This window comes from Melospiza melodia, chromosome 4 (genome assembly GCF_035770615.1).
Source record: "Melospiza melodia melodia isolate bMelMel2 chromosome 4, bMelMel2.pri, whole genome shotgun sequence".
Taxonomy (NCBI): domain Eukaryota; kingdom Metazoa; phylum Chordata; class Aves; order Passeriformes; family Passerellidae; genus Melospiza; species Melospiza melodia.
In genome coordinates this window covers 23,846,107-23,861,925 of record NC_086197.1, presented here as the reverse complement: position 1 = coordinate 23,861,925, position 15,819 = coordinate 23,846,107, and the positions used below count along the sequence as shown (strand labels likewise).

Below are 15,819 nucleotides of genomic sequence, written 5' to 3'. Positions count from 1 at the left end.
TGCCATTTCAATGGAATAATTCACCTTTCCAGGTTATTTTTATTGCTTCAGCTTCAAAAATTACCTCCCTGAGCTGCCTAGTGAAATATATGACTAAATATGACTGTTTTGAAGATATTTTGGGATGATGCTGAAATACTTGGAGCTTGATGTTCAGAATGTATTTAATTCTCTTGAAGTTCAGAATTTATACAGGTGTACATATTCTCTTTTCTGTACTCTTCTCTCTCACCCTTTGTGAGATCATGGGACATGTGGAAAAGAAGCGATCGTCCTCCCTGACATATTTTCTAGGAATCTTTCTGTAAACTTGGCTACCTATGGACGGATTACAGTGTCCAAGGGTAATTTCTGGCAAATAAAATGCTGCATCAAGATTCTGCACAGTCCTGGTGTGATTTTGGGCAGGGCAGCTCCAATAACACACATTTTTGGTACAGGAAAATAGATTAATTTAGGTTTCCTTGAACAGGAGATAGATTTTGTTTTAATTACATAAAAAGCATAACAAAATGAAAGGCACAAAAAATGCTTTTTCTTTTTGAACCAAAACCACTTGCCTTTTTCCAGTATAAACTTTTAAATTTATGACTGCCACACTGTTTCCTTTAAAAAAATATTAAAATATGGTTTTAAAAATGTCAGGCATTCTCAATTTCTAAAACATGTTTTGGCAACATTTGTTGCTTTTTAAACTGTTTATTTGGTGGTGTTCTATGTTTTGATCTGCTCAAAATCCTCTAGTGGGGCAATAGAGGGGAATGCTGCCTTATTTTTCTGGAGTGCTGGGAACCCTGCTGGAGGCTTTGGAATTTTCTGCAGAGAAAACTGGAGAGAAGCTCAAGGACAGAGTAGGAAGGGACAGAGCACTTTGACAATGGAGATATTTTCCTCTTAAGGTTTTCTTTACTTTAATACCTTGTTCTGGGTTATAGTGGAATAAAAAACATCATTAGAGATCAAAGGACTAGTAATAGCTTCTCAGGAATTTTTTAACTCTAGCATGAAAATACAGCCTGATGCACTTCAAGCTCAGGTCAGCTCAAGAACTCATTTGACATGAAATAACTATTTCAGCATTCCCATCCTTTCCATCTTTCTGGTCTGTAGCCAAAACAGGATTGTGCATCATGTTTGACCTAAATTCACTTATTCCTTTGATCTTCTGAGATCCTCCCCCAAAAAGACCTCTGTTTCATATGTCACTAAGGCTTTCCCATCTCACTGGTCTTAAGCTTAAAACCACTCATCAGGAGAGGTTTAAAAGATTTTTAAATTTTTTTTCTTTTGTTATTAGAGTTCATTGCTTATTTTGCACAAGAGGCAGGACAGTGATGTTGGAAGTGCTTATAGCAGTCTGGTTTTATAGACCTGTTTTATGAAATTAACAATACTTCAAACACATTTGCTTATGGATTTTTTTACATCTGTGTAAGGCTGAACCTGATTCTGCTCCTATGATATTAAACAAGGAAGGCTTGTTTTCTTCTAGCATAACTCTGAGTAACTGTAAACTTCCAAACACTGAATGTTTTCAGGAGCAGGCTTGTCACTATTGTCACTGCTGAAGCATAATTTCCTGATTCTGTGAATGCAGGTAGTTGTACTTGTCCTTCTGTCAAGGGAGACATTTATTGGTACTGCCTGTCTAGCATCTCTGACCAGAAGGTTTCTCCCAAATATTTCAGGACAATGTGTAATTTGACTGTGGAATGTTTTTCATCACTAAAGACATGATAGCTAGTTACTTGTTTTTCTGGGTATTGAAAGCAGAGAAGCCTGGAATAAATTTATAGATCTATGTTGTTCTGTATAACTAATAATCAGAAACTACTAATCTTTGGTTGCCTTTTTATGGAACAATTGTTCCAGGGACTGAAGATGGAATTGCTGTAAGAGTTGCAGGTCTTGAGAGCCAGTAGGGATCTTGTGTCTCTCTACAGGTGCTGCAGTCACTGCTGGGAATTCTCTTGCAAAACTAAATTCCCTGAAGTGCCCATGGCCAGGCTGGATGGGGCTTTAAGCAACCTGGGATAGTGGAAGGTGTGCCTAGGGGGAAGGGACTGATGGATCTTTAAGGTCCTGCCAACCGAACCATTCTATAATTTCATAACCACAAACTTCTTTGGAAGTTTTTGTGGGGGTTGTTTTTAATTGTTGGCCAATGGAATCTGTAGTTCTGGCCATTGTAAAGATTCAAGAAGGACTTCTCAATGCTTTGCTTCTCATGTGGCTCTTTGCTGTCAGGATGAGAAAGTGATCAGAAGAGTCTTTGCACTGTGCTGTTCACTGAAGAAAAAGCACTTTATGGAAGTGAGTTTCTCTGAAAAATGTTTTCCACAGCCAGAAACCCTATGTGGCTCTCTTCTCACTCTGAATATTGTCAGTTACACAGCTCTGTCCCCTCTGGAATATTATGAAATGAAATCTCTAATAATGTTTTCTGTTAAATCGTGCCTGTTTACCACCTGCATTTTTCTTTTTCTTTTAGGGATTGGCACGTTAATAGCAAACAATGTTTATGATGCAGCCTACCCACTTCATGATGTATGTATGCACTATGAAAAAATCCAGTCCTCTGCTGGTGTCACTCAGGAGACATCCATTCACATTCTTATTTGCTGTCTGTGACACTGAAAATCTATTTTAAGTGTGATTCTAATATGAAAACTCCTATATAAGTAGATTTCAAGTTGTGACCTGAAAGTAAAATTAACAATGTAGGAACAAGTAACCAAACTTTTCTTTATTTTTTATTTTTTTCTGCTTTTACATCAGTTTTTAAATTATTTTCTTTTGCCAGGGTGAATATGAAGGCCAAAATGATGACATGAATGAAAGAAAGGTAAAATACATAGCAAAATTTATTTTGTATTATATTTAATGTAATAAATGATGTTCTAAATGTCATTGTAAAGTATTAGCCATTGTACAAACAAGTAGATATTGTAACAAATGTATGCACTTTTTGAATTACATATTTGCCTCTATTTCTACATTTTAAAATGTTTTCCCAAGATTTTTATAATGTCTTCTTATAAAGCATGTCAGTTAATTTAATTTGACACTTGCATTTTGAAATGCTTCCAGATTCCCTCTGCATACATATACATGATTTTCAGCCTGTCAGGAAGCTAAAATTATTAAAAAACCCATGTAATAATTTTATTTTCCTAACTAAATGCTCCTAGAGAACTGTGGTTACTAAAATAAAATATAGTTGTACTTTTCATTTGATTGTGCACTCAAATAAATGCATGCAATTTCTAAAAATCTGGTTCTAATTATTTTGTAATTAAAGTTTCTAGCTATCAAAAGACATTAAAAAATAGAGCAATCCTCAAAATAAACAGTGTGAATTCAAATTCTGTTTAATATATATGCTTACTTTTAGAAATGGGAAAAAACAATTTAATTACTAATAAATAATTAATTTAGTTTTATAGATTACTAATAAGTCATCTATTAAGATCCTTTCCATATTATTTTATGTTTGCTCATTTTCTTTTCCTTGATATGCAAACAGTGGGATAGGAAATGCAGAGGGAAAATAAAGGGAGAGAAAGGGAAGAAGGCAGAATGAAGAAAAAGGGAATGTTTGGAAACCTCCAATATTTACTATACCATGAAGACTGAGTTCATACAAATGAAGGTCATACAAATAAATCTGATTTCTCCAATGCTGAATTAGTAAAATTTAAAAAACATAATCTTTGTAGTTTTTGGTAAATAATGTTGCCATTCAGCCGCTAGATGTCTTCATGGGCCGTATACAATTTAATTTAGTGTATGAACCTTGGTAAGCAAAACAAAGTTAGAAAACAAACTATAAAAGAAGCTTGTTTATTTGTGTCTGTTACTTTGAACTTTTTGTTCATGAAGGCATTGTCTCCTCTGGACTTGGAGAATTTTCTCTGAGAGGCAGCTCCACAGATTACTGAAAACAAATATTTTGGAAAACAAATATTTTAGAGGAAAACACTACATGAACATCAGTCAATGGAGGAAAATTGGGTACTGTGTAATGCGGGGGAAGAGGGCCCAGAAGGACCAGTGTCTGGAAAAATATTCCCCCTACTAGTTGTATTTTGTGCTGCCCTCTTTTTATTCTGCTTATTAGGCTCAGTTATGAAGTGTTAAGTATTAAAAACATAAAAGCTTCTTTCCAGAAATACTTCATTGATTATTCACATATGTCCCTTCTGCCTAGGCCTTGAATCTTCTGTAGTATTCCTATGCATAACATCATCTGTTTTCTATCTGAATCTAATAGTCTCAGTGTTTAATTTCCTGAAGAACCCTGATCAGGTTTAAAAGAAAGGAGGGCATTTAAAAACTTTTTTTTTTCTTCTGCCCTCTTTTATTTTGCCCTCTTTAACTTACCTGTATCTTTGAAGTCAATTTTTTCTTCTAAAAACCCCAAATATGAACTCAGTCCTTATGGAGTACTTAAGCCAATAAGGCAGCACAAGTAATTAAGGTTTATGTACCAGTTTATAGCATAAAAGGTTAATCCTTATCAACCTTATTTAGGATTTCCTTGGAGAAAATGAACATTGACACAACACTTGTGTCCCATCCTACAAGAATTAGAAATCTGCTGTGGAAACCTTAAACTGAGAGGGTTTCAGTTTTTCCTAAGACCTAAGGAATTTCCCAGTTTCAGTGTGATTTCTGCTCTAAAAAAAAAAAAAAAAGTCTTTTTAAGAATGGTATTGAGCAGCAGAATGGTAATAACTCACCATAAGTATTAACACTGGTTTAGTCTTTACGTTTCTGGCCCACTGGCAACTTTTAACCCTTCATTGCTGTCTCTATGTTTGACATTAAAAAAGTCCATTAGGGCTTTGTAACCCACCTGGGAATTCCACTGTCATCATATACTAGAGCAGCATCCCTATTATTAGAAGCAGATCAGAAAATTCCTATAAACTTACAGAAAGTACCTGTTCCTAAATGGAATGCTATTTTAGACAGTTTTCTTTTCACTCTTCAAATTCCATTCTGTAGCTGTGTTCAGGAAGCCTTTGGGGAGTTTTAGGATCGTAATAGTTTTAACTTTCTTCTTTTATATATGTGAATGAATGTATTTATTAGTATGATTATTTATGAAAATAAATAACATTTTATAGGTAATGCTCGGGGGTAATGGCAAGGGGTGTTTTTGAACAAGCAAGAACAAGCATTCATATGAAAATATCCTTATGGCAGCCTGGACAATCCTCTTCAGTGAAGTTGTGTCCCATAAACCATGGGAATCAGAGAGGGAATAAGCAAGTCTATCCCAAGTTCTTTGCCTGTTGCAGTTGAGTGTGTTGTGGTCAATCTACCCCAGGTCCTGCAAGGTTTCCTTTTATCCCCGCTCCTATTCCAGCTGGATTCCTCCCACTGCAAAAAGTTTCTGTAGAATCTGGTCCTTCCTTTGAGCTCTCTGTAAGCTGTGGGGGGAATCTGCATGTCCAGCAGCATATGTGGCCTTGTGTTATGTCCCCAGCATGGGAACACAAGTGGCTTTTATATGGGTTCTACTGGGTTTATCAGCCCCAGAAGTGCAGCAATTATTTTTAGCTCTTAGATGATTTTTGTGAAAACAGAAGTGATAACTTTTTTCAATTTAATTCTCAGACTGTTTTTTCTTTTTCTTTCTTTCTTTCTTTCTTTCTTTCTTTCTTTCTTTCTTTCTTTCTTTCTTTCTTTCTTTCTTTCTTTCTTTCTTTCTTTCTTTCTTTCTTTCTTTCTTTCTTTCTTTCTTTCTTTCTTTCTTTCTTTCTTTCTTTCTCTTTTTCTCTCTCTCTTTCTTTCTTTCTTTCTTTCTTTCTTTCTTTCTTTCTTTCTTTCTTTCTTTCTTTCTTTCTTTCTTTTCTTTTCTTTTCTTTTCTTTTTTTAGCTGCTGTATCAAGAATGGGCAAGATACAGAGTGTTTTACAAGTTTCAGCCTATTGATCTCATAAGGTAATGTGGACTTGCATAAAACACCAAGGGACCTGGTTCTGAGGTGATGCAGATTAATTCATTTCCACTTACTTCAGCAAATGAAACCTTGGATTGATCAGAACACTGAAAATAATATCCCCACTGCTTTTTTTGTGGCTCTGATAATAATTTACTATAACAAAAATCCATTTAACCCCCATTGTTGCCTATGCTTTTGGATAGTGCTTATTCCTGGAAGAATGTCAAACTTCTTTTTGGGGTCTTTTAGGTATTGACTTGTTCAAAGGAGAGGAATTGCCATTTACATTGGTGAATTTTTATTGGAGGGTATGGTTACAAAATCTGGCAAATAATCAGAAGCTGGTATTCATATTATGAATCAGTGTGAAAGTATTTGACAGTTTTGAGATTGATTTGATTTTTTTACTCCTGATTTTACAAGTTTTATTCATCTGAACACATCCACATGTGTTCCTAGTGGGGGTTTTTTTTTTGTATATTTATAAATTTTATCTTTACAAACATGGAAGATGTTGGCTCTAAAATAAGACAAAACAAACCAGTCATGATTTTTATGGATTTACCACAGTAACTAAAAGAAAGGCAAAACAATTTTTGTTGTATCATATTTTGTTTGTACTATAAACACCAAGTAAAGAAAAAAAAATTGAGTAAACAGCTGACTAGAAATATTCTTTTATAAGATGTCTACTTAGGAAGAAATGAATGAAGATATTAAGAAATAGGAAGAAAAACCCTCAACAAATATCTGTTTTAAAATAGTTTGTAGTATAAGAAAGATGACAGTTGTTACCATTTGTCTTTTGAGTAATCAAACTCTAACCATTTTTATTATATGATCTACCCCTATGTGATTGCCTGCAAAAGCTGCTGTTGGTAATATGGATAGCCAATAAGCTTTGTAAAATATTTTTTTCTATTTTGTGCTAAAGCTGAAGTACTGCACGTAGTTTTTCAAAGAGTAAAACACTAACTTTTAATGTGAGAGGAATTACTCCTTATTGGGAGCAAGATGTTGCAAAATGGCAAGTGGAAGTGAGGCCATCAAATCCTACTAAGGTTCTGCAAGGCTTTGAAATTTCCTCCTTTTTTGCTTCAAAAGTTTTGTGCAAAATTTATGTACCTTTTTTATGGCAGTTACTGTGGGACAAGTTCCTGAGTGGAACAGGTAAACTCAGAATGAGATTACAGCACCCTGCTGTGTTGTTGGTAAATATTACCAGTGTTAAACTAAACTGTCACTGGCTAGAGGAATTCTTGAGTTTTAGCAGACCTGACAGCTCAGCTGAGTTAAAAATAGAGGTACATCTGCTTACACTCCATCTTAATTTGTATTTTGCTGTCTCCATTATAATGTTTCACTGTGCCGATATGATTTCATAGAAATCCTATGGTTTAAACTTCCGTGAGAAACATAAAGAAGACCAAACATGTGCAATTGATTGTCTGTTCTCAGAGATGACTTTTCTTGCTTTTATCTTCCATATTTTGCTTGACTGCAAGTTTGACTGTTACCACTAAAATAAATGTGTTTTTTTTTCCCTGGGTAATGTTAGAGCTTTAGTGTAGATGTACCTGGAGAATGCCCACCCCTCTCTTTTGTGCCATGGGGGTATCTGAGCTCAGCCTTGATGTGGATACTTTTTCCCTTAGCAGACATCAGTCACATTTGTGCTTTTTGGTTATTTACTGTGACCCTCCTTTCTTAGACTACTTAGATTATACTCAACTTTTTTTTCTGTTTTTTTTTTGGTTTTTTTTTTTTTTTTTTTTTTTTTTTCTGGTGTAACTTAAGTTTAAATTCAGGCTTTGATGGACAGATGAAGCAACATCCTTTTTACTTACAGCCTTTCCTGCCCGCTGTTTTCAATAAGTGCCCTGCTAATTTTTAAATACAGCATGCAACATATATTTAACTATTACTGTTTCACTCTTATTCAGTAGGAATGCCAACTGAAAGTCATTCTTTAACTCAAGTGTCTGTGCTGGAAGATTAGATGTGGCACTGTAGAATTATTATAGGTTATTCCTGGTGCCTCAGGACCTTCCCTCTGACCACACAATTGTTGCCATTTCCCAGATGATTTACACCAAAGACAGGAACCACATATTTGTTATACTCACTCTTGGTACAGACTGGGGATTCTCTTCTAATGTCTGCAGTCCTCAGGGAATTTAACTGCACTGTCAGTCTTGGAAAATTTTGAAGTTCTTCATAACAAAAGGAAATAAAGGACCATTATAATATTCACCAACAATTCCATTCACTCCTGTCTCTTAATCTGTAAAAATATCCTTCTCTGGCTTTGTGGACTGCTTTGGGCTATAAGAAAAAACAAATATTTTTGGCAAGGAAATGCAGCTGTGAGTAAGTAAGGTTTCACCAAATAAGAGCACACTGCATATTACGTATTTCTATTCTAAAGCAGAACAATTTCACTTTAAAACTTTAAGGAAATATATAAGCAGATTGTTCAAGTAATACAGTGCATATCTTCTGCTGTTACCCTACTGCATTTTGAGGACAACATCTTTTTTTAGTTCCAAGAATCTCTATAGTGAAGATTCCTTCCCAACGTGAAATCAGTCCAGCTTGCAGTTTGTCATCATTAAAGCTCTAGGTGCAGGGGGAAGTGCTGTGCCAGCATACACTCATCCTTGATTTCCCTCCTGCCAGATTTTACAGCAGAGAGCTTCCTGGAGGGGGCCAGAAGCATGTGGGACTCTGGAGCAGAGTCTGAGCTGGTGAAAAATCAGCATTTTCCCCATAATTATATCTCTTTTCCCTTTCCATGATCTCATTACCCCCCACAACTCCAGTTTATTTATAAATGGCCTTTATTTTCATGGATCCATGAAAATGGTTTGCATTTTAGGAGTTTGATGGTAGGGCAGCTCTTTTCAGCTGAGTTGTAGGAAGTTTTCCCTCCCCTCACTGGAACCTCTCATCAAAGGCCTTACCCAAGTGCTCCAGCCATTGTTTATTGCAAAGCAGAGGGGTTTTACTTGTGGTGCATAAATCACCTAGGAATTTGTGTTGAATTATTCTGCTGGATACAGGCCTGTGACTGGAGTGAGATGATTTACTTACAGCTCTGCATTTCACAGACTTTGCCAGTCCTGTAGGAAGTGCTTCTCTCTGTCTCTTTTGGCAAGAGCTTGTTCTTATTTATTGTTGCTTGTATGAGAGATGGAATTTTAAATCAGTAGGTTTGGATTGTAGTGGTGAGGAAAAGCAGATCCTTGCTTTCTGGTAAACATCATTCCCAGGCTTCAGATCACTGTCTGAGCACTAGGATCCTCATTACCACCCAGATTCCTCCCTCCTGCAGTGGGATGTCCAAAAGCTAGATTGAGCAGGAGGTGTGTATATCTGCATCAGGACTGCAAAGTCAAGTCTTAGATGACTGAGGTTGCTGCACAACTTCCTGGGATCTCCCCCTTTGACTGAGGAGTTTTGTAGGCAGCTAGAATTCAGTTTTCATCGTGTTAAGAACTGTCTCAGGCTAAGTTCAGTAGTGCCTGAATGATGCCTAAATTTCACAGCCAGAAACTTATATTTTTGAATGGACATGACTGACAGGTCCCACCCAAAATGTGTCTTTGGATGTGACATCAGTGGATTTTGATAGGAAATGGAAGTTTCTTTGTTCAAACTAGAGAAGGAAAAGACAGAGGTGATACATTTGGAAACAGAAGTTGTGCACATTTAACTATTTACCTATGTGAATATTTGTAGGAATCTAGAGGTGTATGTGGCTGGGAATTGCGGGGAGTAGAAAAAAGCTGCTGTATTTGGGTGGCTCCAGGTCTGCTTACTTTTCTTGTAGAGCTGCTCTTAATGTCTTATCTCTGTAGAAGGTTCTGGTTATGGCTTACTGGGCAGAGAGAAAGTTCTTTTCTGACTCCTGAGTGCTGACCAGGGGTCAAGACCAACCCGTTTCTGATTTAAGGGTATTCACTCATGCTAAGATCTTTTGTATGAGGATCCTCTCTATCTGTAAGTTATGTTAGGACAGACCATGGCTTTTTCTCATCCAGTAACATTGGACAAAACCAGGATCACAAGGGAAGAGATCAAGAACTGGGCACCACGTAAAAATTATGCCCAGAAAACACAAGTTTAAGGAAAGCTTTCAATATGACAAATCTTCCACAGTCAGTACAGAGAGCACAAAAATTAAGATTTTTTTATGCCACATTGAGCAGGGCGTACGAAAAGGATGGAAGCAGGCTCTTTTCAGCTGTCTCCTGTGACAAGAGTTGATGGGCACAAATGAGAGTGAGGTAGAGTAGCCTGTAGTTCCATAGGTCCTTCTTCTTGTCCTTCCTGAAAATGGGGGTCACATTTGTTTTCCTCCGGCTTTTGGGCATTTCTCCCAGTTGCCACCATAAATCAAAGTTTATCAAAAGCTGCCTTACAATGACATCTGCTAGCTCCCTCAGCCCTCGTGGGTGCATTCCATCAGGACCTACAGACATATGGATTTCCAGTTTGCTTCAGTATTCCCTGACTCAATTCCCTTCCACTAAGGTCATTGAAAGATAATTTTTTATACTCGTTTTTAATTGGAAATGATACCTCTGCTTATTAGCCACCAGACGGTGTCTATCTGACAGCAGTTACACTGTGCAAGTGCTAACAAGGACCTACTTACTAAAATAAATACATGAAATGAATTCAGGCTCTGCAGTAAGGGTTAGCTATATTAACTTGAAAAGCAAGAAAACTCTCATGAAATATTAGTTATTATAAGTGAAAGATATTTAGGAAAAGATGCCGGTATTTGAGGTTCTCACTCTTGTTAAATGAGATGAATAAAATCATGAAAATTATCTTGAGATAATAGAGAAGTGGAGATTCTAGAGATTCTAGAGATTAGGGAAGTGATGAGACGCAATGACCTCACATTGTCAAGTACAAAAGGCAGAAAAGCAAGTTGTAATAGGTACTAAAAAAATAGGAAGTAAAAGACTAGTAACCTCCTTTCCTAAAAGAAAGGTTGATTCACATGAAATAAGTTACTTCTTATTTGTATTTGTTTCTTATAGAGAAAGTATTATTATCTGTATAACTGAATGAATTGCTTCTTATATAGAGTGTCACTTGGTGCCCTGAGTTGTTTATAAAATGAAACTTCCTTCCCCACAGGTGAGCTCTGATTGACTTTCATTCACTTTGAATTAGCCTCAGGTAGCCATGGATTTTTAATTTTCCAGGTTAGGAAGGTTGCTGACTTTCTAAAAAATGCTAAATAAAGAGAATGAATAAAAGAAAGGTGAGGAGAGGCAGAGTGTCCATGGGTTGTCTTATGCATGAGTTCTTGGATGTGACACTGTGTTGCTCCTGTTGAAAATGCCTTCCCTGAGCACGGTGTGCTGCGGTTTCTGCAGGATCTGGGACATTTAGAACTTTTTTATACTAAGCACATGACAGGAAACATCAACACAATAATGTAATCAGACACTTAATCCTTTCAGAGCTGTTCTGAGGTTTTGTATTGTCCCAGAACAGAGAGGAGAATACAATTAGGGTTCCTCTGACTACCCAGTATCGTGTTGTTTGCTTATCCATTTGGCAGTTGTCAGCGTTAATTTCTGTCTCAAACACATTACATGTCTACTTATTATGCTTCTATTGTTCTTTCTCCTACAGTCAGTAAACAAAGGCTTTTTTTCAGTTTATAATCCATCACCACAAGCTATGCACTTTCAGCTGTATTCTGACAATTTCTTGGAATGGAAGCATAAGGTTTGTGAATCTGTGAGGCTTAGAGTGGTTTGTCCTAGTTTTACTTCTTTTCAAGGTTTGTCCTTTTGCTATTTTAAATTGCATTTAATACACAAATCCTGACTTATTATTATTATTATTAATAATAATAATATTTCCCCTGAGTTTTTTAATCCACTAGAATTTGAGAATTTGAATATCCCCTTCCTCCACAACATCAGCTTCTCCCTGCTATTTTGCTGAAGAGTTATTTTTCTTAAGAGCCAAAAAAAAACCAAAGAAAAAACATAGTTTTACCTCTAAGTAAAATTTGCAGTTTCTGCTCTCCATAGAGGTGCAGTATTTTGACAGAGGAATTTTTTCTTCTCCTATAAGGAATCACAATTAAAATTCCACAGTGCCTTGAAAGATAAATATATCTGTAATTTAGGTAAGTTTGACTCCAAACTTTTATACCATTGGAGGAAATATATACCTAATGGCAAATATTTGTTGGGTAATGTTTTCAAACAAGAACTTTAATGAAAACGGCTTGATTAAATGGCTGTGGTGGCACATTTTTCATTCTGTTTTCAGGGGAAAAGGTTCAGGTTCTAAAATCCACTCAAAACCACACTTTTAATCAATCTCTACTGGGCATTCTTGATTTTTATGCCCATTATAAGGGGGAAAAACGTGCTTTTACCTTGGACGAAGTCTCCTTTCTTTGTTTTCTGTATGCAGAACCAGTTGGCCTTTCTAAAGGACATTTTCTTTCCTACCTCAAACTCAGATGCATTGCAGTTTGTCTGAGCTTCTGTAGTTGTTATTTTTCCCACTCTTAAAATTTTAATTAAAAAAATATTGTCTTCTGCCAGGATCTTTTCTTGGCTTTCATATTGCTCCATTTGGTGCACTCTCTGAGTATCTGGATTTAGCACTGATATGTTCCTTCTTGAGATTCCTTGGATGGAATATGTGCTGTCAGGCCCAACCCTGGTGGAAATCTCCACGATCTCTGAATGCACAGCAGCCTCAGTGCTGCTGCTGAGCAGTAATTCCACCCAGGTGTCCCAGATGGTTGTAATAAATGCTTGAATCTTGCCCTGAGAAAATTTTCAAGCGAAGAAAGAATGGCAAATCCAGAAAAGTTTGGACATAGGCAGCTCTACCTGGAGTGAAATCTTGGGGTGTTCAGCAATGTTCCTGATTGTCTTGTAGTGACTGGGGCTTTCTATGTACTCCAGCAGTCTTTCTGAAAGAAGTCTGCAGTTTTGAGATGGAATCTTCAAATGGTGGGAACTATTATCTCAGAATCAAATGAAATACCTCTGTTTTGAACTTACCATGTGCTAGAAATTGCTTCTCACTTTCTAAGGGTGGTCATAGTTCTACCTGCAGCATAATGGTTCATTTTTTTCTGGTTGCAAAATTGCTGAAAGAATAAATTGTGTCCTGGGGGCTGTTGCTGCAGGTCAGAGATGGAATGTGCACCTGGGCAGGGAAAAAAAGTTTTAAAATAGCCTTGGCAGTAAAGATGTTCTGACATGAAACGAAACTGCTTTTCCTCCTCTCCTACAGCAGAAACACCAGAATTTTGCCACCAAACTGTCAAATAAGTTTATTTTGAAGGCATTAGATGTATGTGTGACCATTTGCACAGGGGAAACCTACCCAAGAGGCAGCTGTAAATAGTTTTGTTTTGCATAGAAACTATCGCATCTAAATGGCTCCTCCACCAAAAGGCTGATGGAATGAAATTGAGACATGAAGTAACAGCTGGCCTAGAGTGGGCTGTGGAAATTTAAAAACTGAAGAGTTCTGCACCGATTTCCTGGTTAGGTGACTCAGTGTCCACAATGCCTTTTCCTTGCTTTTTTAGCTTTGTTCCTGAACATCTCCAGAGTTCTTTCCAGTGTGTGTCACGTACCACATGCTTTGTTCACATTCCAGGTACCCACACTTATTTTCACAGAGTCAAAACGGAAGGGTTTTTTCCTTCTCTCTTTCTCCCCCCCTTCCCCAAACCTTAGTCTATTTATAAATTGCACAACTTGGCATGGGAGCACTATGACCAACGTGCGAGTAGAGAGTTTAATAATCAGTTATTCTGTTTGATGTTGGTTTTGCAACCAGACAGACCAAAGTGCATTGCAGATGTCTGGTTTAAGTGTTATATGGGTAAAGCAGAGGGAACCAAGCCAATGTTTCTGCTGTGACCTTCTCAGCACTTCTAATTCTGGGAGGGAATACACTTTCTACAGGTGGTTGTTGTTGATGTTGCTGTTGGGAGTTTTTTAATACTGTTTCTGATAATCTGCTGGAAGAGCAGCTTTTGTTCAGTTTGTTCAGGAGTTATGGGTAATTTGACCAAATCTTTATTGAAAGACATGATTCTTGTTCATGAGAACTCAGTACTTGGTAGGTGGTCATTTAAGTAGCCTTTATAAAGTCTTCTAAAATGAGAAGCACAAAATTTCATCTTATGATATATCAACATACATAAGAAAAGCCTTGGGTGCTGCTCTTGATAGGAGAACTGCACATTCTTTATCAAAGCCATTTGCCCTTTAGTTTGGGAATAACCCCTGCCTCCATGGAATATGTGTATATAAAGGGGCATTTCCCTTTGTGCCAGCGCACACTTTTTTTGTGACATTCTACAGTATCTATGAGCGCACTTCGGAAAGGATTAGTTCTTAGCTTTGTCTGGATATATGTGAGTCATATGTGAATTAGCTACTGAGGCAGGGCAAGACTCTGGTCTCAATTCTCCTCTTTTGCCATGCCAGCATAAATCATGGATAATTCCTGTAGGATAAGAAAATCAGACTGGTTTTATCCCAATGTAAATGAGAGAACAGGCCAAGTTCTTGGTGTAAACATGTAAAAACTTGTAAAAATACTTTTTCTTGCCTTACATCATCCTCTACCCTTGAAGCACATTTTTCCCCCTCTGTTCATTTACTACTGAATCCAGCAGCAGCTGCAGTAGATGTTGATACGGGGGGTCGCAGGTGTTGGCACACCATGACTGCTATTCAGAGGAACCAGAGAAGAGTTCTTGGAATGCGTCACAGAAAAGACATGTCTATGTCCTATGTTTTTCTGACTTGATAACCTCACATCTAAGTTGTTCATTATGTTTCCAAGCTCTGTCATTACTTCTCCTTAGATTATTTCACTTTCTAGCACATTGGTGGGCTGAGCTTGGGCACAGCACCTTAATTATTTTCATTTTTCAAAACAGTTAAGTCACAAAACACAGTGCAGTTTTCTTCTTAGCAATTGCATTTTTTCCATACTGCCAGGACATTGTTGAGCTCTTCTCACTTTCTTTTGGCATGGATACAAATAGCAACACTTCGCTTTATAGGTTACAGGTCACATTTCTCACTGGAAGGCTTAAAAATTTAAAGGGAAGCCTCTTGAGCCATAAACTTCAACTTTCCTGACCCTGATCAGCTACTCTTTAGTGCTGCTGGCATTTGAACTCTTTCTGTGCTAATCTATGGCCCTTTGTCAGAAGAAAAGAGAGTTTTGAACAACTTTGGACAATTTTTTTGTGCCTGCTCTGACCTATTTGAAACACTTTACTAGCTGTGCCCATTGCCCATTTCTACAAACAAACAAGGAAGCAGTAAGAAGATATAATCAGGATAATCTCCCTCTGGTCCTCCTTTTCCTGCTTTAGTATCAAATTTGAGGTTGTCATTTCCCAGTCAGGAGGAAACTTGAGAGCAAATGGATTTTCCCTCTATCCTGTGTTGTTCCAACACCATTGCTGCTGTTCGTTGACTCACACAAGAGGCTTGAAGAAAACCTTTAGGCCTTCTGGTTAGTTCTGTATTTCAATCAATTATGCCTTCTCTCATTTCATATTAAAAAACGTGTATTAAAATGTGTGTGTTAAACAAGCTATAATAACAACATAGTATACTAACAAACAGGTATATTAAAAATATATATTTATTTTCAAATGTGAAAAAAAAAGGTAATTCTTACAATTACCACCAAAATTACCTGACATGTGCCAGGTTAGAGGACAGTCCCACAGTATATGGCTTGTATTTGCAATGCAAATATTCATCACTTCATAAAATATGCTATATCATATAATATTTCCTTGTATTCTCTGTACATCCATTGTCCCG

At 36.9% G+C, this 15,819-nt stretch overlaps 1 protein-coding gene across 1 annotated transcript in view; it reads left to right on the top strand.

The window, feature by feature from the left end:
- ANO2 (anoctamin 2) overlaps positions 1 to 15,819 on the top strand; it is a 145,303-nt gene that overhangs the window by 32,875 nt on the left and 96,609 nt on the right. The window contains exons 8-10 of the mRNA XM_063155853.1: positions 2,492 to 2,547; positions 2,804 to 2,845; positions 5,888 to 5,952. Coding sequence (XP_063011923.1) covers positions 2,492 to 2,547; positions 2,804 to 2,845; positions 5,888 to 5,952 — 163 coding nt within the window. The remainder of the gene's footprint in view (positions 1 to 2,491; positions 2,548 to 2,803; positions 2,846 to 5,887; positions 5,953 to 15,819) is intronic.